Here is a 26,040-nt window from a genome sequence, read left to right on the forward strand (position 1 = left end):
GAAGCCAATATGTCACCTTTTAGGAGAAAACGTGTCATCTCATCACCTTCGAGGACCAACCGCATGTCAGGTTCTGTCTGCATGTCAGGGGGCAGACAAGATTACAATCAGACATGACTGACTGTTTTTCTTTTCAAATTTCTGCAAAAGCTTCCGCTTGTTCTGAGCGTTGCTTTGGCATCGAAATTTCATCTTTTCCTAGCCGTACTGTATAGGAAGCAAAATGTTGGGCGTGCTGGAAAAAATAAATACATAAAATAGCACTCTTCTCATTTGCTTTGTAAATTTATTTATGGTGCTGACTACTCGCCAGTGTGTGTGTGTGTGTGTGTGTGGATGGAACACATGACACAAAAGGGGAAGTATCAAAATGCATGTGTACGTATCTTCACTCAGTCTTCGCACCATCGAGTGGACGGCCGACCTGATTCCTGCCGTTCGACAAGTAAGTGAGAATCTGTCAATTGTTATTCTCATTCAAATATTTTTCAAGGCTTGTGCTACGGATCCTTCCTATTTTAAGATAAGATAACCTTTATTTGTCCCACACTGGGGAAATTTGCAATAATTTTCAATATTATCACGCAAGTATAGTGGTCACAGACAACGCCGCTGACTATTCTGGCTGCAAATGTTCACACGTGCACATATAGTAGGCAGAGTATAGTCGAGTTTTGTGTGCTGACATGATTCAAGATGCCGCATGGCTTGGAAGGCGACTGCTTCGGGCTATTTAATGATCCATCTAGTCTCGTAACAACATGGTTCACATTCACCCCAGCATCTATAACATGAACACATTACAACATAAGACAAATATAATGACTTTCAAGCACCCCGCCCCCCCAAAAAATGATCAAAAAACCTGATGTCAGACTTTTATATATATATATATACAATACAATACATGCTGATTTATATCGCGCTTTCACAACAGCGGCAGCTGTAACAAAGCGCTCAACAAAACAGTTAACATAAAGTAAAATAATAAACACAACACATAATATAAAACACGGACAGTCGCGCAGTCCTAACCACTTTTCCCTCACACGCTTTGTTGTTTAAAGCAGTTTGAGATGAAAGAGGAGAGAATCAAACTGTCCTTTAACCAGTGGATCAGAGACGTCACGCTCAAAATGTGCACACGTCGGCTACAAGCTAAGTTTCAAAGTCAACAAGAAGCTGGAGAATCCACTGACGAAAAAAAGTGATTGGTTCACTTCTCCCGTCCCATGGAAATCCATTTCAATTCCAAGCGGCGACTCTCGGTTCCAAATACGCATCGGCGCTCTGCACCGACGCCCCTCTCTCCTCATCCTCAACTTCAGCAGCCATCCAGCCGCGCCAACGCCGACTGTCCAACAGCGCCGACATCTCCACTGAACAAAACGGGGCTGTGAAAAATGCTGCCCATTACAGGCGCAAAAAACACAAGCGCCCCGGGGGCTGTCCAGCACCGACAGTCAATAGCGCCGACATTCCTCCCAATCAAAATCTGTGCTGGTACAGGCGTGTTGCCGAGAAGGCGCAACCACCGAGCACAGATTCTTCTCCTTTGACGAATGTCGTAGCCAAAAAAAACCGCTGAAAACAGTCCACATCAGGTCCACACGAGGTTGACGGGACACTCGAAATTGTGCCTCGGTGTGATTGAGAGTGCGAATGGTCGTTCGTCTCTGTGTGCCCTGCGATTGGCTAACAATCGGTTCAAGGTGTCGCCCGCCAACTGCCCGAAGACAGCCGGGATCAGCTCCGGCACACCCGCGACCCTTCTGAAGAGAAGCGGATTCGAAGGAGATCGATATTTGTATCCGTGTATGTGTGCGTATGTGTGTGTGCGTGTGTGTAGTTCTTCTTATATTTACAGTTGACACAAGACTGCTTATATAATCTCTCGCTATAACACGGTTCATCATTAATCACGTCTTTGCTGTTTCACAATTTTTTCCCTGCATTTTTTTTTTTTTTTTTACACTGCATTGTGTTCTCCATCCTGATTGGCTAAGAAGGGACAGTAGATGAATGTCAACAGTGCCCCCGCCTCATCGCTGTACAGCAATTTTCACCATGACAAAACCCACAATGTCGACGAAACGTTCTGTGCAGTATTTCTACAAAAATATTTTCATCTTTGGTTTCCTTCAATGCGGCATTGTATTGTATCGGTAATTATTGTAAAAAAATAAAGATAAGAAAAAAGAAAAAATTTCAGATTGATGTAGAATTGCCACGTGCGGTTGATCTAAGTATGTCGATGGACATTTGAGGATTTGGAGGAATTTCCCCATTGCAGGACTAATAATAGCTGATTCTGGTCTATTTGTGCTTCATGATTTTTCCTCCAACACATGAAGATACACGCAGACTTGTTCCGGGGAACTTCTGCAGCTACATTCGATCCAAATCGTCCAAAGGTGTGAACAAATACTGTTCGATTGAGTCCCTAATTAAGTAGCCAGTGAGTGCGGCGCGCTTGATATCGATCGATTTGTGCTCTGACCGACTTGGGTTGCAAATCTCCCAATTTTGAATTGGATTTTTCATGTGTGTGACGCAAGTGAAGAGTGGGAGGATTATTTCTCAAGAGCGCTCTTCTGTCATTCTGAAGGACTGCGAGGAGGCGGCCAGCCTTCACTTTTCACCGAATGAGGAAGTGAACGCAATGCCATGATGAAACGAGACGGGAGGGGGTGTCTTTTTTGCTAAAAAGTAGGGGGGGGGAGGGTGGCTGCGGGGCGGCCATCTCACACTCTGGCCACCCCAAATTTCGGGGGAAATTTGCTGCCATTTTCACACGCGTGCAGTAGTCTTGCATTTCTTAATACTGTGGCACGCGACATTGTTGTCTCCCCTTTTTCTCCGTAACATCATTGAAATTTTTCTGGCAACAGTCTTGCTGTTTATTTGTGGGGGCCGACAGCGAGGTGACCTGGTGGTTAGCACATCTGACTCATCGTTTTGAGGTTCAGTGATTGAATCTCGGCTGCGGCCATCCCATGTCGAAATTGGTCGTCGGTGTGAATGTGAGCATTCATTGCGTGTTCGTCTGCTGTATATGTGTCACCGACAGTGACTCGCGACCAGTCCATTGTATGTGTGCAAGTGCCCCGTGACTGACCGGCAACCACCAATGCACCCAAAATGCTGCTGACCCTGTTTTGTTTTTCTCAAACACTCCCACGGCGTTGCGGGTGGGGAGGCAGATCGTCGAGGCCGTGACTCAACATGACTTTGATGAGTTACTGGACGCACTGCTCCAAATGTTGGAGCAGCACGTCCGCAGCGCGTCCGGTAACTCGTCACTGTGTTGTGACGTCACTAAACAGTGACATCACTCAAAATCCCAAGCGCCCTTGTGTGAAGTGACAAGTTAGAATGAGGCGATGAGTAGAAAAGAGTTGTCAAGTAACACTGTCCCCCCCGCCCCCCACCCCACCTCTTGTCTCTTCCTGAGGTCCCAAGATGCTTTCCGGTGAGCCAGCGTCTTTTCTCCTCCTCAACGCCTCCCTGAGCGTCCCGGCGGCCAAGGCGAGTAAAGGAGGCAACATGGACACGCTCTCTGTCGTCCTCAACACGCTCACCATCCTGCTGGGCATTCCGGGCAACTCTTTTGTGATCTGGGTGGCGGGCGTCAAGGTCAAGGTGGACTGATAGCTTATTCTTTTCGAGCCAGTTGTTGTCTGTTGTGCTGTAAATCTTGTCGCTGGATGAATACCTCGATTCATCGGTGTTATTTGAGCCTTGCCGGTTCCCCTCTCTCCCGCCCCCCCAGGCAAACGTCCTCAACGTGTGGCTGGTCAACCTGGCCGTGGCCGACGTTGTCTTCTGCTTCACCCGAATCTTCTCCCTGGTCAAGAAGCTGTTCCTGGACCACTGGCCCTTCGGCTTGTTCATCTGCAAGTTCAATGGCTTCTTCAAGTACGCCAACATGTTTTGCTCCGTCTTCATGCTGGCCGTCATCAGCGTGGACCGGGCCGTCTGCATCTGGTTCCCGGTGTTCACTCGGCGCCACCGCACCGTGTGTCACGCCCGAGTGGTGGCCGTGTGCGTGTGGGCGGCGGCCGTGGTCTTCAGCACGCCTTACTTCTTCTACCGGCAAGTCTTCCTGAGTGCCAAGAACCTGAGCAAGTGCACGGTAGAGGAGGTCAAGGACGCAGACGCCAGGACGGCGCTCTACTTCATCCGCTTCCTGTGCGGTTTCGCGTTGCCCTTCCTGGTCATCCTGGGCTGCTACATCCTGGCCGGGGTGGGTATCCGCCGCATCCGCTTGTCGGGCAAGTCCCGCCCCCTGCGGGTGCTGGCCCTGCTGGTGGCCGCCTTCTTCCTGTGCTGGGCCCCGTACCACGGCCTGCTGATGCTCAGGATGGTGGACAGCAAAAGCTCGGCGGTCAAGACGTGGCTACCTTTCGCCAAGGGCGTGGCCTACTTCAACAGCTGCGTCAACCCGCTTCTTTACTTCTTTGTGGGCCTCAAGATGAAGGGCCGGTCCAAGAAGTCTCTGACGGGTCTTTACAAGAGAGCTCTGGCCGACGAGGTTGACGGACAGTCAGGGCAGACCAACGACGACTCCGTGGAGAGCCAGTCTCGGATGTGACGGTGGGGGGGGTGGGGGCTAAAATAACTGCTAAATACTGTACAATAAGAATGAGAATAATAATAATGATAATGTATAGCACCCATTGTAGCTTCAAATGTAAAGAAAAAGGAAAGGTTTCTTCTCATAATACCGTATACCGTGCTGTTTACGGAATGCATAACTAGTCCCACCGGATTTGCTCACTAGTCCTGTACAGTGAGATGCAAATTTTTATTTATTTTTTTTGGTGGGGGGGGGATTTTTGGGGAAAATGCTTCGTTTTAGTTTAGTTTGCATTCATTTTAGGAGTAGTCCTTTCAATAAATGGAGTTGAGTAGAAAATTTTCTTTTTTTTTTTAAGTGGTGTGGCCTACTTCAACAGCTGCGTCAACCGGCTTCTTGACTCTGGCAGGCCTGTATGAGAGCGCTCTGGCTGACGACCTTGACGAAGGGATGGGGCAGTCCAACTACGACAACAAAGATAGAACGGTTCACGGGTTCATGTTTGTCACCCGCAATTTGTTGAATGTGAGTCTTCACTAAATTCAAGTTGCATGCTGTTAACATGAAAACAGAAGTGTCACTTGTGCACAGAACACGAAAAATGCCTCCATCTTTAACCTGAGCGACCACAATGCCAGAAAAGCGATCAGGGCCATTTGTCTTCGATCATGGAGACGAACAGGCGGAAGGGCGAGGCGTTGCCCGCCACTTGTCAGAGAACGATGTTATTAAAACTTAAAAAAACTGTCATCAAGGTGAGGAGATTCAAATGTTCGAGGAGGCACGAAGACTCACCTTGGGTCCTCTGCGATTCGTAGCGCCAACTACAGTCGCAGGAGGGACTTAGCAGTCAACAGGTGTTGCTATTTAAATTTTTTTTAAATGCTACAGATTAATTTCGACTACACTTGCTGAGGTGTCACGTCGATCATCAGGGGTGACCAGCGGGTGGGTCCAATCAGATCCACAATCTTTCAGACATTTAGCCAGTGGAAAAAAAAAACAGTCATTTTGACACACACGTGCCGGGCCCGCCATTTTAAAGCCACATATCAAAGTCACGTACGTGGCAATATCTTCAACGGAATGGTGAGTGGTGGTTGTCTTCACAAATTATCCGAAAAAGCGTTGTGAGCCTGATGAAATGTTCCATTTGTATGCCGAGGATACAATCGTTTATCGTCGTTCTTCGTCGGCTTTAAAATCACTCGAAGCTTTTAACGAGCTTAAGTTAGTGTCCGGAGTCACATAAATGAAAGAGAATGCTATTTTCAAACGGCTAGCAGCTGCTTTCTTAGCGTCCTTGGTTTCAAAAACATCTTAGGAATGAAATTCCTCTGGTGACATCTTTTACATACTTGTGATTCCTAACTGATAAGAACCCGTCCTTTAAACTGCACAACGCTATAAACTCGCTTCTAAGTTCAAACCGAGGATCGGATCGGGCTGCGCTTAACCGTCGTATGTGTTTAGTTGGGTGTGAGATTTTGATTTTATGAGCCCGTTCCGGCCAGGTCGTTCTTCGAAGAGAGGTTTACAACTCCGAATACGTTGTTTTCACTGGTTAAATAAATGAATTTTGAAGCACGGTTGCCTGGTGTTCCGATGCTAGCGAGCGAACACAAGTTGATGTGCTCCAGTCGTCTTCACGATGAAAACAACTAGGACAAGACATGAAACACGGTAGAATGCTCAATGTTATACATGGTCTCGAAAGACATAAATATTATAAACATTAAACACATCGTGTAAGCTAGTCCATTGACCGACAAAAAGGTGAGGGGCCACTGAGCTAAAAAGGAAGCTAACATGGGTTCTCGTCTTTGTTGGTTTTAAATGACGAATAAAGTAAGATGTAGTTGTTGTGCCTCGTATCGATGAGTTGCTAACCTCGCAGGCCGTCTCGTTCGCGATTTTAATCAAAAACATCATCCTTGAATCCGAATGTGATAGGGTGAAGGAGACTAAGGGCGGCAGCGTCTGTCCTCCGCATACATACTGCAAAGTTTGTGGGCAACGCACGGGAAGAAAACAAGTTTCTTTCGAAAACAAAACACGACCTCGAAAAAGCAGATTTTCGAATATAAACGGCTAAGAATTGCCAGGTCGTGTTTACGTGGAAGACCAGTTACATCACTCCGCATGCATACTGCAAAGTTTGTGGGCAACGCACGGAAAAAAAAACAAGTTTCTTTCGAAAACAAAACACTACCTCGAAAAAGCAGATTTTCGAATATAAACGGCTAAGAATTGCTAGGTCGTGTTTACGTGGAAGACCAGTTACATCGGGTCTTTCAGCTAAAAGTGGCGACTTCAGTCTGACTGGAGACAAGTCAGGTGGCTGCAGTGCTCGCATCTTTGCCTCCTCTTCAGGTCTCATGATGCATCGTAGGGAAACAGCGCCTTCTCTCTTCCTCAACGACTCCGTCAGCGTCTCGGCGGCCAAGACGAGTGCCGAAAACCAAATCAACGTGGTCGCCGTGGTCCTCAACACGCTAACAGTCTCGGTTGCATCTTTTTTTTTCCGTCACCAAAACTTGGATTTGAGCTAGAGTGCGTTGACATGTTATATCTACACGCGTATATATATTGAACCCGCGAAGCCATCCAAATCGCAGGTGACCCCACCCACCTATCTCACAGCCTCTTTTTCAGTTTAGTTTGACAGATTATAGATCATGTTAAGGGAGGAAAATGTTTTGAAGTGATATATCTCGGTTGCATCTTAAAAACTTGGATTTGACCTCGAGTGCGTTGACATGTTATATCTACACGCGTGTATATATATATTGAACCCGCGAAGCCATCCAAATCGCAGGTGACCCCACCCACCTATCTCACAGCCTCTTCGACCTGGTGCCATCGGGGAGGAGACTGCGGAGTCTCTGTGCTCGAAGCAGCAGGCTCAAGAACAGTTTATTCCAGCAGCGGCGGTCAGGAGACTCAACTCCCTCCATATTCTGCCCCTACATCCCGCCAAACTGTGACCCCCCCCCCCACCCCCACTCAGCATCTGACATCGGCTTACTGCACTTAAACAGTCTGTTGACTGTTGATTGCTATCTATTGTTTTTATTTGTCTTTTTTATACAGTTCAGTTTCGCCACCCTTATTTTTAGCGGTGTGTTTTTAATGCACTGCATGCTTCCACTGTGGTTGAGGGGAAATCAATTTCATCTGTGCTGTATGTTCTACATAGAGTGTATTTGACATGAAAGCTGACTTGAGTGCTTTACACAGTACCAGACTGTTCTCTTATCTTTGCTTGTGTGTTGTCCTGCATGCTCGCTCCCCAGGCAAACGTCCTCAACGTGTGGCTGGTCAACCTGGCGATGGCGGACCTCGTCTTCTGCATCACCCGAATCTTCTCCTTGGTCAAGAAGCTTTTCCTGGGCCACTGGCCCTTTGGCTTGTTCATCTGCAAGTTTACCGGCTTCTGCAAGCAAGCCAACATGTTTGGCTCCGTCTTCATGCTGGCCGTCATCAGCGTGGACCGGGCCCTCTGCGTCCGGCTCCCGGTGTTCACCCGGCGCCACCGCACCGTGTGCGCCGCCCGAGTGGTGGCCACGTGCATGTGGGTGGTGGTCTTGGCCTTCAGCTGGCCCTTCTTCTCCAAACATAGCCTCATGTGCAACCAGGACATAGCCAAGTGCCAATTGAATAGCAGGAACGGGCTCTACGTTGTGCGCTTCCTGTTCGGCTTCCTGCTGCCCTTCCTGGTCATCCTGGCCTGCTACATCTTGGCCGGGGTGGGCATCCACCGCACCCGCTTGGCGGGCAAGTGGCGCGTCCTGGGGGTGCTGGCCCTGCTGGTGGCCACCTTCTTCCTGTGCTGGGCTCCGTACCACGCCCTGCTCATCCTCAAGATTCTGGATAGGAACTGCGCACTGCTCAAGACATGGATGCCCCTCGCTAGAGGCGTGGCTTTCATCAAAAGCGGCATCAACCCGCTTCTCTACTTCTTTGTGGGGCAGCGGTTGAGGACCCCGGCCAAGAAGTCTCTGGAGGGCCTGTACAAGAGCGCTCTCGCCGACAATCCTGACGGACAGACAGGACAGTCCAACGACAATGGCTTGGGGTTGAGCAAGTCAAAGGTGTGATGAGCGGAGGAAATAAAAGCGGAAAGAAAACAAGACTGTTTGGCTAACTTCAGCGAAAACAGTACTGACTTTGCCCACCGTTAGCCTCAAGGTAAAATAGCAGTTAGCAAGGTGGGCGTCGGCTGCCATTCCGCTCGTCAAAGAATCCGACATTTACATTCAAGCCTACTTCAAAAACCAGAGCACTCCGAGTTTGAAACCGTCATTTTAAAACGGTAACGCTGGTTTGAAACCCTGATTGGAAACGCTGATTCAATTTTAAAACTCGAACACTAGTTTAGATGGATGCCTGGGGTCAATCTCTCATTGGCCCTGCCCCCTGCACCCCCCCTGGCCAGCAGTCAAGCATACCGCGTGGTTTCTCCCGACGGAAAGTGCTCGGTTTAGTGGAAATGTTTTCCTACTTACGAGCGGTTGTGTTGTGGCATTTGCAATCACGGCCGAAATCGGGAACGCTATCAGCCTTTATTGTTGGTCACCGTTACATACAATGGGGGTGGTGTGCTGATTTCACAGTCGCTCACAAACAGCCTGGTCCTCTGCGCTCACTCGCACTTGATCGTTTATGTATGGAGCCCCAAACCATGACACGGGAGGTTAAAAACAAAGTAATTGCACAAAAATGCTCATTTGTGGTCCCCAATCAATTGGAGTGCGCATTCAAAATACAAATATCATTTGTGGACAAATAAGCAAATGGTCCTCGATGCTCCCCAAATGTCCAAGGCGTTCAGTGGAATATTTGTCAAGCCACAAACAATTCTTGTGTGCGCAGATTTCATCTAATTTGTTGGCGACAACTTGTATTTTGTACTTTGACCTATTTGAGGGCCACAATTTGGTATTTCGTTAGCATATTATAGTGGCACCGAACTCTGTGATTGCAATTTTCAAATAATTGTTCAATGTCCTACCTGGGGCTGTGTACTACTGACTTCTTATGTCCACATGCACTTCAAAACAAAGTATTTTGGATGCATTTTGCCCCTAGTTCATGGCCACAATTTAGTGTACATGACCCTTATCTACAAATCAGTACTTTGTGTGCACCGAGCTCTTGGCCACAATTTAGCATTTTGTGGCCTGGAATTAACATTTCGTGCATGTTATATCCATACTGTGGCCACAACTTAAAAAAAATAAATAAAAATCCAATCCAATGACATGTCTGAGGTTCGACCTCTTCAGGTATGCGAACATTTTGCGCATGTGTGCTTTAAACCAAGCAGCTACTTTGAACAAAAACAATGTGTGCGTGTGTGACAAAGTAGAAGTCCTCTCCAGATGTGTCCATCATTTCATTTCCTATGCGTTCCCATCTTGGGGGTGGAAAAAAAGCCCCCAACAAAAACCAAACATCAACGATGTCATTTCAAGCGCTCTTCTTTTTTTCACTCGTACTCTGCGATCAGAACCATCATGCCGACGCCGAATAGCAGGGCCAGAATCTCCATCAGCGACTGGCCGAAAGTGGAGCGGCCGGCCAGAAGCTCCGGGAGGACTGTCACCGTGGCGATGTAAATGAAGCCGCCCGCCGTGAAGGGCAGGATCCACGTGGTGGCTGCCGCGCCCGCGCCTTCGGCCAGCAGCGAGCAGGCGGTGCCGGCCAGCGCTCCCACGGCGGTGACCAGTTGCAGAGACATGGCCTGATGGGAAACGGGAAGGTAACCACAGCAATGCACAGAGGTTGAAAGGAGCCAGCAGGCTTCTTGGCTGTTTGCCTCCATTTCACTTTTGTGGATTATCATGACCGGGATGACTGAGAATGGACAGAAATTTTAACACTTAAGAAGTCAAACGGAGGGGCAGTGGGGGTGAAAAAAACTGCTGTGGCCCACCTTCCTCTTGGTGCAGCCGGATTGGACCAGGATGGCAAAGTCTCCGATCTCGTGCGGCACCTCGTGCAGCAGGATGGTCAGGGTGGTGATGGCGCCCACCGCCGGGCCCACCAGGAAAGATGCGCCGATGGCCAGGCCGTCCGTGAAGTTGTGAGTAAAGTCGGCCGCCAAGTTCAGGTAGCCAGACACCTTGATGTCTGCAGCAAAAAAAAGACAGAAAAAGGTAAAACACGCGACTGCATTCCACGACAATTCGAGATAATCGGTTTGAATCAGATTAATTGTTCGGACCGAAATAAAATCAACGACTTGCCCAGCTCTATACTCACCAGCACTCTTCGCCACCTTCTTTTTTGGTGCTTTCTTGTCTTCACCATCGCTGTCCTTCTCCTTGACAAGAGCTTAAAAAAAAAAAAAAAAAGGTTTAAATCAAAGGCGACAAGTGAGCTGGGTGGGCTCGGAGGAATTCTCGGCGTTGCTCTTACGGTGTGAGTGCCCATGGGAGTGGCCTCCCTTCAGAAAGCGCACAAACTTCTCCACAATCAAAAAGGCGACAATGCCACCCAGCACCCACAGGCCCACTGACATCATGTGATCGTGGGCGGCGCCTGTGGAAGCACAACTGGGAGTAAGTCGCGTATGGGCAAGTCACAACCTTCGTGGTTCAATCAAGTCTTGTCAAATCATTCTTTGGGATAAGCAAGTCACACGCCTTACAGTCTCACTCCCAAGTTAAGTCGCGTCTCCGCTGAGTCTTAGACAAGCAAGCCCCAAGTCGTAAAAGTGGCGACGTGACTCCGGACGGTTTGAGGGTCACTTACCGTGCGAATGGCCGTGGCCGTGCGACTCCTCGGCGGCGTGCGTGGTGTCGCCGTGGTGAGAGTGCGGCTCTGCGGCATTGGCAGAAAGCAGAAGGTCAGCTTGAATCTTTTTCTCGACGTCCTGTCGTTGCGGAATTACTGCTAAGCATGCGACGGGAAGTTTGACTTCCAGGCTAGTGCATGAAACGAATTCAAAGTTGCGAGGAATTTTTTTTTTTTACAGCTGCCAATAGATGCCACAAGTTTAACCTGTAAGCTGGTTTTGTACTGCAGGGACCAAGTACGAATTTTGATCTTTTAGTTTTTCTCGGTGTGAGCCTATTGCAAAAAAAATGCGAGTCAGCCTTCATTCAGCATTCCGACGCTAAGCCGCATGACATACCCAGAGCGTGCGGTATGAGGTGAAGGAAGGCGTCGCCCAGCAGGCCTCCCGACGCAAAGCTCAGCAGCACCTTGAGCAAGCTCTGGTGCTGGTCGCTGTTGGACTGAACCGGGATGAGGAAGAGGATGAGGAACGGCGCGGCGCTGATGAGCAGCGTGGCGCCGATGGCCTGAGAGCAGGAAAGGGAAGGTCGGGATGAGGGATTGCTTTCCACGTCATCGCGGGGAGGCGGAGGATGGTTTGGGGTCTAACCTGCATCCACAGCTCCAGCACGTCCCGCTTCTCTGCGTCGCTCTTCGGCTCTTTGTGTGCGTGGCCGTGGTCGTGATCGTGGCTGTGTGACCGACCGTGGTCGTGCCCGCGGGCATCAGCGTGCGCATGGTCTGAAGGGTACAACAATGACTCATTTCATCCACAGATAATCGCTTCTGAAGTCACCAAATAACCCTTCGCATTCAACAGTACCCAAGAAGTAGCTCTCAATTTCAAAAAGGTTGGCGGCTACGTCTCTTCCTCTCGCGCCATACCCCTTAACTGTTGTTTGAGCATTAAGCACGACCAAAGAAACAACAGTAATCACAAAAAAATGTTTCTTTGATCCAATTATTCCATTAAGGGATGGAATAATCGATTCTGAAAATACGCTACAGTGACAATCCTAGCGAGGTCATCCGCATGCCTGCGCCCATGGCGAATGCCCGAGGTCATCAGCGTCACGGGCACCGTCATCGGCATTCGCTTGGTGATTGGCATGCACGTGGTCATCACCGTGTGCATGGTCGTCATCATCGGCGTGACCGTGGACATCAACCTCTTGGTCATTGGCATACTCGTAGTCATTGACGTGACCCTGGTCATCGGTATGGCTTAGGTCATGGGCATGCACACCGTCATCGGCGTGACCGTGGTCATCAACCTGCTGTTGGTCATCCGTGTGGGCGTGGTCATCGGTATGGCCAAGGTTATCGTGGCGACTCTGGTCGTCAACCCAGTCTTGGTCACTGACATACTCGAGGTCATCGGCATGCGTGTGGTCATCAGGCTGCTCTTGCTCATTGGTGTAATCGTAGTCATCAACCTGCTCAGGGTCACTGAGATACTCGTGGTCATCGGCGTGACCCTGATCAATGTTTTGCACGTGGTCATCGTTTTGCAAGTCATCCGTATGCCGGTCGTTATCGTTTTGCACTTGGTCATTTTCATTACCGTGGTCACCGGCGTGTACGTGGTCATCGTTTTGCACATGCTCATGTCCGTGGTCATCGTCATGACCGTGCCAATGCTCGTCGTGCCTGTGGCGTTCCCCCACTTCCTCCTCCTCTGGCGGCAGGTTGGCCTCGGCGCTCCACTTGCTGGCGCCGTGGAACATCTTCGCCTCCGGGCCGTGCGAGTGACTGTGGTGGCTGTGGTGGTGGTGGTGCTCATCTCCGTGCCCGTGCCCATGATGGTGGTCATGCGAGTGGCCGTGAGCGTCGCTCAGATGCGAGGCCAACAACAGCACGAGAGCAGATGTGGCCAGCGTCGCCGCCAGCAGATGTAAGTGGCCCATTGTATTTACCTGGAAAAGGACATGAATAAAAACAATTCTAGGAAACATACACTGTCTCTCACTTTCCAAAACATCGACCGTCAAGACCTTCAACTTCCTGGTAACTGCAGTCCTCTGAGGACCTGAAGAAAATAGTGATTGCCAACTAGTGTGTCGTGGCAACCACAGGTGACTCTCTCTGCGTGCAAAAATCTGATGAAAAGATTCGAGACTATTGAGAGAACTGCATTGCATCATTCTGTTGGTATTGCTTTTATTCTTTTCAAGCGGAAACTGCAGGCAAGGGTCTGCAGCGCTGAAAACTTTGCACCTCAACTTTCAAGAGTCAGTTTTCAAGTTTGCATTGGGAATTCACTTTCTCGCTCGACGCATCGGCCGTGACCGATTAAGCAGCTTTATTTCTTGACTTTACCACCACGTTAAGCCGAAAAACAAATCAACAAAACGAACGCGAGAACGAACGGAGCATCAGTTGGCGGCGAAGCGGTTAGCCAATGCTAACAACAGAAGTAGCACGGGCCAAATTAACACGCAAACAAACGTGGTTGAGGATGCCTACCGGAGGGCGCCAATGTTCCACGGGTTGCCTGCGAGTTTGTTTGTCTTTTCCAGCGTCACCTCGGAGGTTCGGTTCCTACCTATGGCTATGCTAGCTGCTCGCCGAGACGTGGCATTCGCGCAAGTCTCCAAATCTCGCGGGAAGAAATCCCGATTCCAAGCGCGCATCCCTTTTGCTCGTTTCCTTGCCGCAAGTAGTCACTACTTATTAGTGTTATATGACACAGGACATTTGTGCAATCTTTGGAATCTTTAAGAATTGCATGATGTGTTTTACCACGATCGCAACACAAGCCGCCTATTATATAGCGCAAGTGCCTCTTTTTCACTGTCTCGGATTCCATAGGGGAGAAAGTGGAGGGAAACGGGGGAAGTGCGGCGAAAATCTCGCGAGGCTTTACCTTGTTGATTCTTTGGCGGCACGTCCTGTTGGAACTCGTGACGTTACAGTGTAAACGCAAACCAACTGCCAAACAAATGAAGATAAGATAAGATAAGATATCCTTTATACTGTATATATAGAATCAGTTTACAGTATGAACAATGTAGATGCTTTTGCACCGGTAGTTTGTCAACCCCCTACCATGTGTATTTATTTATTTATTCAAACATGCTTATATATACATGAAGCTGTTATTTTTCCATGTATTAAATACAAAAAAAAATACCGGTAAATATAATAAGAGAATATATAATAAGAATATAACATTGTTGGATAATTTAAATCAGGTTAGATTTAATATAATTTTTGAAAGAAAGAAAAAATAGAATATGATCGTTTTATAAAGGAGGCTGTTCCCAAATATGTTGTTACTTATCTACTCATTAATTGTTTCCATTCTTTATTTTAAATATACTCTATTTTAAGTATTATTTTAAATTTCACAAATAATTTGGCATTCATTGATGTTCATTTATTATAGGACTGCAGGCTTCCAGCTGTTCGAGAAGAAAACCGTTTTATTTTTTTCTAGGTTTCAAAAGCACCATTGTACAGAGCCCCAAAGGTGACATGGAAGATGAAAAAGCGTTCGCTGCAAAGATTGCGAGATAAGGCAAACTTATTTTTTAATTAATTTTTTTATTTGCAAAGGGACGCTGATTTCAAATGCGCGTTTTAGTACTTTCGGGTCAGCTTCGACTCATGCGCGGCTCATTGAGAGACGACACTACTTCGGAGAAGAAGCGAATCACGGGGGAGGACCTGGAAACCGTATTTAATCTCAAACACAGTTTTAATGTATTTGTCTTTCGAGCCAATTTCAAAGTAAAATTCCATTAAACTCGCCATCGGGTGAAAACGCTCCATGTTTGTTGTTTTCAGTTACCCGGAAAATGATCAGAAAGTACATGAAGCGCATTAAAAAAAACACCCCTTGCAAAAAAAAAAAAAAAAAAAGCGTTATCGAAATCTTTGCGAAGGAATGCAAAACTGCGAGGGAACGCGATTTTATTTTCTTCCACGTCACCTTAGGGTTCCGTACCATTGCGACACCCGCTGGTCGGGAAAAAAAAAAAGCAAGCAGCAGCCTCTTAAGACTTATACGTGAAACCATTTTGTGTTTTTTGTCACATATTATCCATGTGCTATTTAATGTTGTGTTCTGGTTTCAACACGTGACGGACACTGTGACGCTCAATGTGTTATAAAAATACTTCCTTGTGTCTTATCAGTGGGCTGGGGTAAAATCCTCGCAACCCCTCCTACAGCTCGCAGTAGCCTTCAAACAACGTCACGTGCGAAGAGAATCAAGAAGAAGAACGCAATGAACAAGATTTTGACTTTGCTGCTCAACTTGGAATTGTGGATTTTGCAGGACACATTTGCAGGTCAGCTCGCTTTCACTTGTTCTAATTTTGCCCCGATTTCACATATTTTCTCTTTCCTCCCAGTGCGCAATAAGACCTTGGCTACTCGCTTTCGGTTTCATTTTCACCATGCATTATCAAAATAGCAGTATTTTCCGTGCCTCATGAAAACAACACCAAAGTTGATTTTTACCCCCAAAAAGTAAATATGGTGGAAGACCTTTATTTGAGAAATCCACTCGGTAAATAAACCATCAGACTGAGGCGGTGAAATGCGAGTTAACGTTTGAAAGTTTGTTTAGAACATTCGTTTGGAAAGGAGTGGGCATAAATGATGGAATGCCATCTCTTCTTTTAGAGATCTAAACAAGCTGGTCCTGAAAACGCAGCTGTGTCATGATATATTTGTCACACGTGATTCACTCGTGGATATTTATTTCTGAAAAATGCAGCAAGACATTCCCTGAAATACTTCATCATCGCAACATCTGGGGTGAAAAACTTCCCCGAGTTTGTGGGTGCTGCTGAGGTGGACGACGTCCGATTGGGCTACTGGGACAGCGACATCCAGTCGCCGGAGCTCAAACAGGAATGGATGAGGCAGCTGGTTCGGGATATACCGGAACAACTGGACTGGTACAAGCGCAAATGCTCTGGCAACCAGCTGGTCTTCAGGAAACACCTCGAGGCTTTGAGTCAACGGTTGAACCAGTCCGGAGGTGTGTCATGTTCTCTCTTAGCCGCCAATAGAATGGATGTGGTTACAAGAGTGGGCCCGCTAGCCGTGCCTTCTCACGCACTCTGACTTCCCCACCAGGCAGCCACGTTTTACAGCGGCTGAACGGCTGCGATCTCGATGAGGAGAGCGGCGAGGTCGTGGGCTACAACCAGTACGGATATGATGGCGAAGACTTCATCGCGTTGGACCTGCAGACGCTGATGTGGACGGCGCCCTCCTCGCAGGCCTTCACCACCAAGCTTATTTGGGACAACGACATAGACAGGCTGCAATACAACAAGCGCTACTACATCAAGAAGTGCCCGGAATGGCTGAAGATGTACGTGAACTACGGGAGGAGCGTCCTGCAGAGAAAAGGTGAGGTCGCCCTCCAGGCACGTGATGCCGCCGGCGGCTCCAGTCAGGCTCGAGTCGACCTTTTGGGACCGGAGACCGACTCACTTGGGTGAAAGAGTCGACTGGCCGTCGGCGTTGGTTTCCGCGAGACCCAAATTGACCTACCTGCTGGAGTTTAGCCGCATCGACTTGGGACTCGCTTGAAACTTGAACACTATAACAGGCGCCGATGGGACTTCTTTCTCACTCTGTGTGTCCCCTGCAGAGCTTCCCTCGATGGCTCTCCTCCAGAAGACACCCACGTCGCTGGTATGCTGCCAGGCTACGGGCTTCTACCCCAAGCTAGCCATGCTGTTCTGGAGGAGAGATGGCCAGGAGCTCTACGAACACGTGGAGCATGGAGAGATCCTGCCCAACCACGACGGAACCTTCCAGATGAGCGTGACCCTGAACGTGTCCGAGTCGCCGCTCGCTCAGTGGGCCGAGTACGAGTGCGTGTTTCAGCTGAGCGGCGTCGAGGAGCAGCTGGTCATCAAACTGGACAAAGACGCCATCCAAACCAACTGGAGTAAGTCAGTGTGGATGCAATTGACTGTTGGATGTGAAAGCGAGAGTTCCTTTTGTCGCTGAGACTCTGAGCCCCGCTCGCTTCAGGTATCTGAACAATATGCATGCATAGTACCCGAAAGAAGGATGCCAATGGGTGCTATGGCTTGTTTTTTTTGGGGGGGTGGCGGAGGGTGCGGGACACCGCAACAGCTGCCAGCATGTACGCTGTCTACCTCTGGCCAGGAGTTCCCTTAAGGCACTTCAGCGCTGCACTTTGTAGCCAACCGAAGATTGCCAAAGAGTGGCAGTGACTCCACTACTGGTAGAAACAAGGCTCGTGTGCATGAAAAGTGTCAGAACACAACAACGGGCTTGCGCGCCGTCCTAACGAGCTCAACGTTGTGTTTCGTTTTCAGTTCCTCCCTCAAATTTTCCAGCTGGCGCCGTCATCGGAGGCGCCGTAGGGGTGCTGCTGGTCCTTGTGGCAGCCGTCGCCGCGGGATGTTACACCCGCCGAAGAAATGGTGGTGAGAACAATGCGTAACTTTAGAACTGGCCACCCAAGGTTGAATGGAGGCAAATTTGACTCTTTTTGGGTTGTTGGAGACGTTCTTTCTTTTAATCCAAATGAAGTTCAGCACTTGGGTGCGGAGCTCTCCTAATGAGTGCTGTGTCCTCTGAGGGCGCTCATATGATAGACAGGACAAAAAAGGCCAAAGTCTCCTCAGAGCTATTTATCTCTTGTCTCATCATTGACTCTCAGAATGACATTGCGACATCTCCTTTTGTCTTTTTATTTTTCAGAATTCCGAGCTGTTAACAGTAAGTGTTCGACCTTCCACCGAGTTGTATCTGATAACGCACGCAAGAGGAGGCTTGGGTCAAAATTGGCCGTTGATTGCTGCGTCTTCCATGTTTCCATCCTTAGCGGGCGTGGAACTTGCGCTCCCCGAATGCTAACCCGAATCTGACGGTCAAGCCTGCGAGCAGTGAGCCATGGACCAGAAGTTATTCCAAAAGAATCCCCCGCTCTTAAGCGGACATTGAAGCCACGTGCTTTATTCATTAACGTAACATTTTCAACATTTTTTTTTTTGATTTTGGACTTGTGTCATTCATTATTTGTGTATTGTTACATTTATTGACCGTGAGTATCAAAGAGAGGAATACTGTGATGTTAGCCTCAAGCACTCTTGCTTTTGTTTCCAAATGCCCTTTGCACTTCCCTGTAATGTGATGCACATGAAATCTCTTTTTATTTTCTTTTTTTTTTGTATTTGGTTGTAATAATAAACAGATATACTGGAACTTTTTAATTGTCACTCGCTGCATGACTAAACCGACACGTGTACCGCACATATCAATGCAAATGCGGACCACGTGAAGCAAGGCAAACTTTTTTGCTCAAGGGCGACGGTTGATTTCATTTTTAAAGTGACAGCAGGGACGCGTCAAACAAACAATAAAAGTGTAGAATGGACATGTTAAAGATGTAAAAATAGTTCATTTGATTCATAAAATAATTATATGCCCATTAAAATCCATCCATTATCCGAATTGCTTATTCCACAATATTTTTATTTTGTGCAATAAATCAATGATTTAATTAGCCAAATGAGTATTTAAAAAAAACTGCAACTTCAATACATTTTGTCACTAGAACGATGACCAGTCAAACGTTTAATCGCGGTTTCTCATTCAACGGCATGACAAAGTGTCTACACTTTTGACTGTTTTATTCTGAAAATAATACGCTACTTCCGCTTCTCCTTCCTGCGCATTTTCCAGTTAGCTTTCTGCCAACCAGCTCGTGTATGAGATGAAAAACAAACATTGATACAACTGACCAAAATGATCAAGATATTCCTCGTCTTGCTGCTCAGCGAGGCGACGTCCTCGGGTAAAGAAAAAAAATCATTTTCTGTTCGGTTTATCCTTACTTTGTTTCTCTCGTGAAACTTTGCTGACTTTTACTTTCGCTTTGTCACTTCGGCAAAGTTAAAATCATTTTCTGTTCGGTTTATTCTTACTTTGTTTCTCTCGTGAAACTTTCCTGACTTTTACTTTCGCTTTGTCACTTCGGCAAAGTTCACCACGTCTTTGTGCCCTTTAAGTGGACTGATGGTTTCGAGGGACTTGTTCTAAATTGTGGGGGAAAATGCTTAATTGTGTCTCCTGCAAATGATCTTGACAATCTCTTTCACCCTGCAGTAAATTTCTCCCTTAGTTTCTTCCTGACCGCCACCTCGGGGGTTCCCAATATGCCACAGTTCGTGGGTGTGGTCATGCTGAATGACGAGGTGGTGGGCTACTATGACAGCGACAAAGATATGGCCGAGCCCAAGCAGGCCTGGGTCCAAGATTACCTCGCGAAGGACCCCAAGCACTTGATCTGGCACGCCAACCAGTGCCGGAAACACCGGAGAGACTTCAACGCAGACATTTACAACCTCAAGAACCATTTCAACCAGACGGGAGGTACGACGACCACCGTATTAATTTGAAGAGGCCTAAAATCGGCTGGTACGATTAGCTCGGCCCAAGTGGCCACAGTCGAAGACCATTTCCATCTTAACGGCTTTTCCGAATCAGTTCTTGTGTCCTCAGATATCCAGAATCGTCTTTCCCTCTCAAACTAAACGTGGTTGTGCTTCCTCCAGACCAGCACGTCCTCCAGCGTGTGAGCGGCTGCGAGGTCGACAACGACACGGGCGCGGCGAGGGGTTTCAACCGCTACGGCTACAACGGCGAAGACTTCATCCTGCTGGACCTGGACGCCGAGACCTGGATCGCACCCCAGCAGGCGGCCCGCCTCACCAAACATAGATGGGACGCCGAGACAGCCACCATCCAGTACATGAAGCACTTCTACTTGAACGATTGTCGTGACAGGATCAAAAGCTACATGCTCTTCGGGGGGGAGTTCCTGAACAGAATAGGTAGGAGGACCCTTGTCATGATCGTCACGTCACCAGGCAGAGATGACATTTTCAAAGTGGAGTTCTTGTAGGCTGAAGTGGGGACACTTTTCGGCAAGCACAAATGACAGCACTCTTCTTTTTGGTAGTCTGTTCAGTCAATGTCGGTTGAACGTGAGGCTAAGGATGTTGTGCCGTGCCCTGAAATTGCCGGAATTTCAGCCTACAAGAACTCCACTTCAAACTTAATCTGTAATCTCAGCCGGTGAGTTTTCTCGATGGCTGAGCAAATTGATCCAAATAGTAAAAAAGTAAATTCGAAGCACATGAGGACAAAGTGAAATTCCGTGTCATCTATTTTGGAATAACACTTTAGCGTCACACTTTTTGGAGTCACTGCGAGGAAGTCATCCGAGGTGTCTCCCTCTCCTGCAGTGCACCCCAAGGTGGCGCTCCTCCAGAAGACGCCCCGGTCGCCAGTCTGCTGCCACGCCACGGGCTTCTACCCGGACCACGGAGCCAAGATGTTCTGGCGGAGAGATGGCAAGAAGGTCCAGGAGCTACTCCGCGACGGCGGGGAGATCCTGCCCAACCACGAAGGAACCTTCCAGAAGACCGTGTGCCTCAACGTTTCGGCCATCCCGGAGGATGAGTGGGCCCAATACCAGTGCGTCTTTGATTTCGACGCACGTAACCAGGACGAGATGGTCGTCATCCTGGACAAAGCTGTGATCGAAACCAACTGTGGGTATCTTGGCGAGACGACACTTCCTCCAACTTTTTGCTTCCGACAGGGGGAGCCCTTTTTGCAAGGACGCCAGTGGTTTGGTGTCCTGTAAAAAGGTTTTAGTTTAAGAAACTATCCTCCTTTTAGTCACTGAAAAAATATCACTACAGCCAAACCTCATTTCAACGTACCCCGTTGACAACATTTTCACCCCCACAACGTTCACATTTCAATGTCTCAATTTCACGTCATTCATTTTCCATTGGCCGATTTTGCTGACAACAAACAACTTTCATAACGTCAACTTCATGAGAACGACCAGATTTTTCCCATGAAAGTGCGAAAAGGCCTTCGTGACGACGAACCACAACAAAATCATGGCCAACCGATGGAAAGATGATCGTAAAACGTCTTCGGGGCGCGGCACGTCCTAAACTGATGACAGTTGGCTTGGTTCGGCAGCACTGGCAGTGACGGAATGTTTTCAGAGACCAAGTAGGAATGCTAAAGCTGCTGGTTTCATATTCTGAAAGCTGTTTTTTTTCTTCATCTACACGTATTTGTCAGTGACATGTATTTATACTGTATGACATGTTTTTTTTACATCTCTATATGTTCACACTGTATTATACATCGTAGTTGGCGGCCATTTTATAGGAAATGGGTACTACGAACTACCATCATATCGGACAGATTCGTGATGTCCCTCGAGGTACGGTGTCACCAAGTTGGACTGGAAATCTTGGGCGCCTTCTTGTGGCACCGTGGCCAAAGAACATCGGTGGTGGTGGTGGATGGAAATGGAAAATGTCAGGAATCTGTTCGAGCCCCCCCAAAAAACACCACCAAAAATAAGAACTTTTTTTTTTCAATTCAGTGCCATACACTATGGTACTTAAGACAAATAAGTAGAATGTGACGCCTGAAACAGTTTTTGTATCATGATTTCATGCTCTTCAATGGGCCTCATTTTGGTGTGTGGGACGTGGCCACCAGGGGGCAGTATCATATATCATACAGTGGATCCTGGCAATTCACGAGGGGAAGCGACGGAAGAGCCGCAACCAAAAAAAAAACTTTTTGGACTGCCCTTATCGGGACATTTTCTGTTAGGTGGTGAGGGACTTTATTCCAACTAAGAAACAAGACCATTCTAAAAATGTTTTTTCACAAATAGGTTGACAGATGACCAAGTTAGAACTCGCGACCCACCTGGTATCCCAAGTTTTTGAACCACAATTGCAGATGATAGTACAGTAGTTGCCCAAAAACTCACAATTCTTTTCTGCCCATGTCCAGATTTGTCACCGGGTCCGCCGCTGCTCGATCCGATGGTTGGAGGCACTGCGGTGGTTCTGCTGCTCGTGGTGGTGGGCGCCATCGCATCGTGCAGGTTTTGGAAAAGAGAGGGCAAAGGTGAGGACCCGAAATGAGGAGAAGAAATGATATTAACGAGATTATTGATCCATGTTGCGCTTTTTCCATTCTATTTCAGGCTTCGACTTGGTGGCCACTAAGACCTTTTTGTCTGTGGACATACAGGAGTGATTGATTCATTGATTCATTCATTCTAGTAGGATACAAAGATACAATATCGGAGTATTTATAGTGCAAAAAAATAACACTGTATGTGAGGTCATTGGATATTTTTTGTTCACTTTTTTTTTGTGTGCGTTTCACGTTTGTGGTCATATCAGATTGCTTATTTCAAAAATCGGCAAAACTGTATTTTTAAAAAACGGTACCAGCTTTATTGTTATCCGGTTGTCCTGACCTCAAATGTTTTTTCCCCCTTTGGGAAACATCTTCCCGAGAAGGACAGATGTCAGACGCGCTCCCAGACCGACTCACAGACATTGCTCTCAATCAATAATCTTTGTCGTTGAGGAAAGTCTACTTCAAGTTCACACGTCCTGGAGGGGCGTCTGCAGCCGGCTGCTCATTTGGTCCGGGGGTCCGCGCTGACCCCCAAACCGCCGCCGGGGATTGTCCTCATGCAAATCAGTGGGGCAACCAATTCATGACCGCACAATTCGATTAGACATCTGCATATCCAGCATCTGCACCCCACAAAAATCTGCCAATACCTCGCTGCGCCCCCCATTCTACAGGCCCCAGCGAGGGCAGCGGCCCACGACCCCGGGGGGTGGTTTAGCCCCCCCCCTCTCTGTCCCCGCGCCCTTTCTCGCCCCCGGCGATAATACCTGACCCCGCCCCACAGACGGGACGAGTGGAGTTCAAGGTAAACGGGCTTTCTGCGTCACTGTTGGCGCACATTCACACCACAGACAACTTCCCTTCTTTTTTTTTTTAATCATATGTATCGATTAATCAGTCTGATGTTCTTTTTTTTTTTTTTTTTATGATAGAGATTGAACAATAGGAAGCGAATCGTTTTACCACATGTCAGTTGAATAAACATCAATGCATTTCTATGATAGACAGGAGCATGTCCAATAAAGTATCAGAATATGAAATAGTAATACGGTGGAAAATAATGCGTTTGCTTTGGCCTGTGAAACTCATTTTTGAATGACGCAGAGTGAAAATTTCCATGCTTGTCTTTTCTTCAGAGTTAATGAAAACAGATTTTTTTTCCATCTCAAGAAATTAGAATGTTGCATTAGAAAAAAAAAATTCAAATGATTTTGTTCACTTTCTATGAAGGATTCCACTTTGTTTTACATCCACATAATACAGTGGATATAAAAAGTCGACACACCCCTGTTCAAAAGTCATCATTTGTGGTCTTAAAAAAAAAAATAATAATCTCAAAAGTTTTCCCACCCTTAACTTGCACAACTCAAAATATTGCAAAATATATCTATTTTCAAGAGGGGAAGTCAAAAGAGAACCATTCCAAAATGGTGGTTGCACAAGCGTGTGCCGACCGTCGGCCCTACTTTGAATTCCCCTCCACCTGTGCTCTCCCCAGCCTCAGTGCACACTGGGAGAACCACCAAAAAGAGTTTTATGAGCGGCTACGCTTCCTGCCAAAAGTCAGCGAGGCGAGGTTCAAAGTCACACACAGATGACACACGCGCAGTGAGCAACGGAACGCACTCGCGGAGCCCACATTCGAACCCGCAACCTCAATGACGCTATGAGCTGACGATATGTCAAAAGACAACATGGCAATACTCACAAGCATATATTCTTTATCCTCTGCATAAAACGACTCCTCTTACTGCAGCTTATTGGGTCACTTAGTTGTGTTACTCTTCTTGGCGTGTCATTATGTGGATTATATTGTCCCCGGTGGCCAAGGTGCGCACACCGGGAGTAAGACGAGGTCAAATGGCGCTGAAGCAAGAGATCAAGAAATGTGTCAGTCATGGTTGGGTCATCGCTGTTGACATTTTCCCCATTGTGATCAGTCTTGGGTCTTTTGTTTCTGACGGGACTCTTTGCGACTTGCTTTGGGTTTCCACTTTGCTATTTTTTTGATCATACCGAAGTGCTTTTTGGGCGGGGGGTTGTTTGCTTTTGCCTTTTTTGGAATACAGTAAACCTTTTGGGGGTGCTCGACTGGAGTAATGGCTACGTCCTCTTGGAACAAGAACTGAAAATGCGATTGGACCTTGTGGGTCATCCAGCATACCGTTTGCTGTTTCGTCACGACCGATTTATTTTAGAAATAGTAACGAGGAGTTTCTCAAAAATGAATTGATTGTGAACCATCTCATTAAGATCCTGAATGTGAGACGGCATCGTTTCTTGGAAACGCTCCCCCCCCAACCCCAAAATGCAGATTGAGTCATCAACAATCGGCGTTAATTTGATGTGCCGTGGAACCTGCGGCTCGCCGTTCTCCCATCGGGACGCATTTGTAGCGACAACACAAATTGCTTCAAAGGCTTTTGTCCCGCTCGCCATGGCTGTGATCTGCGTCTCGGGGCGGGCGGACAAAAGGTGTCAAACGGAGCATTGGACTTGGCCCGCTCCTAATCCTATTACCGCGGCCTCCGACGAGCAGGGACGCCGAACTCGCTTCATCTCGACAAACAGCTATTAAAGTCCAAAAAGGGGCCCTGGGTGTGTTTCTCGCATTGTATGCGGCTATGCGCCTTCCTGTGTGTGTGTATGTGTGTGTGTGTGTGTGTGTGTGTGTGTGTGTGTGTGTGTGTCATTGCGTTTGCGATCCAAATCGTCATAACCTGTTATCCGCCCATGTGCCTCAACCATCTTTCCTGCCTGTTTGGCTTGGCCACGGGAGCAGGTGGACATTACAATTATTCCGTCGGATTCGTCCAGTGGTGGGCCGGTGTGATCATTTGAAAATAGAAAGCCTGGGAGGGATTGATAGAAATAATTAATCATTGGAATTGGCAGCTTGTGACAGGTGCTCTGCGGATTTTTCCCTTGCATACGTGTTACTCGTCAATGGACGAAGTGTCGGTGGTTGGAAAGCACAGTTGCTTGTTTACTTTCAAACTCAGACGGTCCCAAACTTGTGGCGTCACGCGCGCTGTGATCGTGACGTCCATGATCTCATGTTGGCCGATCGAGATTTCAGTCTCCTGAGAGGCACTAAAACTTTCCCCCTTCCCATATGTGGCAATGCAAAGGCAGCTGCGGTGTGTTCTAAACGGACAAGATTTTGTTTGGTTTGTTGAAACCTCATAGTTTATTCCGCTAGGTCAACTTTTTGGGACGTTCTTGTTTGGTGCTGCGCGTTGGCATTTCTGAAATGTAAGATAAACGCCATGGCTTCCAAAAGGTCGCTTTAGATTGTCCCGGGAGAATCAGATCAGTGAATCCGAATGAACGTTGAGTCACTTCACGCTTCACTGACGTATTGTTGCAGCTCAAAACGAGTGGAATGAAGCCGCCTTTTTTGTCTTCTTTGGTTATCACTTATGCGGCCAAATTGCAGGAGGGGGCCACACAGGCACAATGACCCTTCGGCCTCCGCCGTCCACTCAACGGTGGCGTGTTATGCAGGGCATTGAGAACCGTCAATTGGCTGGCAAATGCGACCATCGGCTAATACATTTTTGGGCCCCTTCGCCCTGTACACTACCCCCCCCCTGCCCCCGCGCCACCTCGCTTTATCAGTTCAATGTTAGCATCCAGCGGTGTCCACTCCTCAGACGTCTGAAAGAAGAAAGGCTAGCGCGGAGGTGGCGGGGGGG

General features: G+C 47.8%; 5 protein-coding genes across 12 annotated transcripts; 4 read left to right on the forward strand and 1 right to left on the reverse strand.

Moving 5' to 3' along the window:
* Positions 1 to 280: 280 nt before the first annotated feature.
* On the forward strand, positions 281 to 4,975 carry LOC109514587 (formyl peptide receptor 2-like). 2 transcript variants are annotated; one of them, XM_019867835.1, is made up of 4 exons: positions 281 to 445; positions 2,355 to 2,414; positions 3,455 to 3,642; positions 3,773 to 4,975. In XM_019867835.1, the coding sequence occupies exons 1-4, from the start codon at positions 337 to 339 to the stop codon at positions 4,592 to 4,594; spliced, it is 1,179 nt and encodes a 392-aa protein (XP_019723394.1). In that variant the 5' UTR covers positions 281 to 336; the 3' UTR covers positions 4,595 to 4,975. The 2 variants fall into 2 exon arrangements, with proteins under 2 accessions (XP_019723394.1, XP_019723395.1); XM_019867836.1 differs by lacking the exon at positions 2,355 to 2,414.
* A 2,441-nt stretch (positions 4,976 to 7,416) lies between these two features.
* On the forward strand, positions 7,417 to 9,276 carry LOC109514547 (formyl peptide receptor 2-like; the record flags this gene model as incomplete). The annotated part of the gene is made up of 2 exons (XM_019867736.1): positions 7,417 to 7,512; positions 7,876 to 9,276. Coding segments are annotated over 2 exons (900 nt in total), but the record flags the coding sequence as incomplete, so codon positions are not given.
* A 788-nt stretch (positions 9,277 to 10,064) lies between these two features.
* On the reverse strand, positions 10,065 to 14,139 carry slc39a7 (solute carrier family 39 member 7). Of its 2 annotated transcripts, none has more exons than XM_019867814.1 (9): positions 13,908 to 14,139; positions 12,927 to 13,278; positions 11,973 to 12,103; positions 11,721 to 11,889; positions 11,339 to 11,407; positions 11,003 to 11,125; positions 10,847 to 10,918; positions 10,518 to 10,714; positions 10,065 to 10,325 (listed from the first exon to the last, which is right to left on the reverse strand). In XM_019867814.1, the coding sequence occupies exons 2-9, from the start codon at positions 13,267 to 13,269 to the stop codon at positions 10,071 to 10,073; spliced, it is 1,359 nt and encodes a 452-aa protein (XP_019723373.1). In that variant the 5' UTR covers positions 13,270 to 13,278; positions 13,908 to 14,139; the 3' UTR covers positions 10,065 to 10,070. The 2 variants fall into 2 exon arrangements, with proteins under 2 accessions (XP_019723373.1, XP_019723372.1); XM_019867813.1 differs by having other exon boundaries at positions 13,829 to 13,918.
* LOC109514586 (major histocompatibility complex class I-related gene protein-like) lies at positions 13,532 to 18,572 on the forward strand. 4 transcript variants are annotated; one of them, XM_019867830.1, is made up of 7 exons: positions 13,532 to 13,810; positions 15,502 to 15,657; positions 16,089 to 16,355; positions 16,454 to 16,732; positions 16,977 to 17,279; positions 17,677 to 17,787; positions 18,065 to 18,572. In XM_019867830.1, exons 2-7 carry the CDS (start codon positions 15,594 to 15,596, stop codon positions 18,229 to 18,231), a joined length of 1,191 nt encoding a protein of 396 aa, XP_019723389.1. In that variant the 5' UTR covers positions 13,532 to 13,810; positions 15,502 to 15,593; the 3' UTR covers positions 18,232 to 18,572. The 4 variants fall into 4 exon arrangements, with proteins under 4 accessions (XP_019723389.1, XP_019723392.1, XP_019723390.1 ...); XM_019867832.1 differs by lacking the exon at positions 13,532 to 13,810 and having other exon boundaries at positions 18,065 to 18,082; positions 18,189 to 18,572; XM_019867833.1 differs by lacking the exon at positions 18,065 to 18,572 and having other exon boundaries at positions 13,577 to 13,593; positions 16,977 to 17,354; positions 17,600 to 17,694.
* A 353-nt stretch (positions 18,573 to 18,925) lies between these two features.
* On the forward strand, positions 18,926 to 23,388 carry LOC109514595 (major histocompatibility complex class I-related gene protein-like). 3 transcript variants are annotated; one of them, XM_019867849.1, is made up of 7 exons: positions 18,926 to 19,160; positions 19,472 to 19,738; positions 19,921 to 20,199; positions 20,614 to 20,922; positions 22,205 to 22,321; positions 22,401 to 22,472; positions 22,519 to 23,388. In XM_019867849.1, exons 1-6 carry the CDS (start codon positions 19,112 to 19,114, stop codon positions 22,451 to 22,453), a joined length of 1,074 nt encoding a protein of 357 aa, XP_019723408.1. In that variant the 5' UTR covers positions 18,926 to 19,111; the 3' UTR covers positions 22,454 to 22,472; positions 22,519 to 23,388. The 3 variants fall into 3 exon arrangements, with proteins under 3 accessions (XP_019723408.1, XP_019723409.1, XP_019723407.1); XM_019867850.1 differs by having other exon boundaries at positions 22,401 to 22,469; positions 22,515 to 23,388; XM_019867848.1 differs by having other exon boundaries at positions 22,401 to 23,388.
* Positions 23,389 to 26,040: the final 2,652 nt, after the last annotated feature.

The sequence above is a fragment of the Hippocampus comes genome, unplaced genomic scaffold, assembly GCF_001891065.2.
Source record: "Hippocampus comes isolate QL1 unplaced genomic scaffold, H_comes_QL1_v1.1 scaffold207, whole genome shotgun sequence".
Classification (NCBI taxonomy): Eukaryota; Metazoa; Chordata; class Actinopteri; order Syngnathiformes; family Syngnathidae; genus Hippocampus; species Hippocampus comes.

Bases quoted from the DNA above. Each gene is read 5' to 3' on its own strand.
- slc39a7 (XM_019867814.1), bottom strand. From the start codon at position 13,269: ATGGGCCACTTACATCTGCTGGCGGCGACGCTGGCCACATCTGCTCTC. The intron at 12,104-12,926 runs GTAATGAAAATG...TGTACCCTTCAG, and splicing joins CGTACACGCCGGTGACCACG to ACCATGCGCACGCTGATGCC. The intron at 11,408-11,720 runs GTATGTCATGCG...CCAATGCCGCAG, and splicing joins CCTCATACCGCACGCTCTGG to AGCCGCACTCTCACCACGGC.
- LOC109514586 (XM_019867830.1), top strand. From the start codon at position 15,594: ATGAACAAGATTTTGACTTTGCTGCTCAACTTGGAATTGTGGATTTTG. The intron at 16,356-16,453 runs GTGTGTCATGTT...CTTCCCCACCAG, and splicing joins ACGGTTGAACCAGTCCGGAG to GCAGCCACGTTTTACAGCGG. The intron at 17,280-17,676 runs GTAAGTCAGTGT...TTTCGTTTTCAG, and splicing joins CGCCATCCAAACCAACTGGA to TTCCTCCCTCAAATTTTCCA.
- LOC109514587 (XM_019867835.1), top strand. From the start codon at position 337: ATGGAACACATGACACAAAAGGGGAAGTATCAAAATGCATGTGTACGT. The intron at 446-2,354 runs GTAAGTGAGAAT...CAACACATGAAG, and splicing joins TGATTCCTGCCGTTCGACAA to ATACACGCAGACTTGTTCCG. The intron at 2,415-3,454 runs GTGTGAACAAAT...TCTCTTCCTGAG, and splicing joins TCGATCCAAATCGTCCAAAG to GTCCCAAGATGCTTTCCGGT.
- LOC109514595 (XM_019867848.1), top strand. From the start codon at position 19,112: ATGATCAAGATATTCCTCGTCTTGCTGCTCAGCGAGGCGACGTCCTCG. The intron at 19,739-19,920 runs GTACGACGACCA...TGCTTCCTCCAG, and splicing joins CCATTTCAACCAGACGGGAG to ACCAGCACGTCCTCCAGCGT. The intron at 22,322-22,400 runs GTGAGGACCCGA...ATTCTATTTCAG, and splicing joins TTGGAAAAGAGAGGGCAAAG to GCTTCGACTTGGTGGCCACT.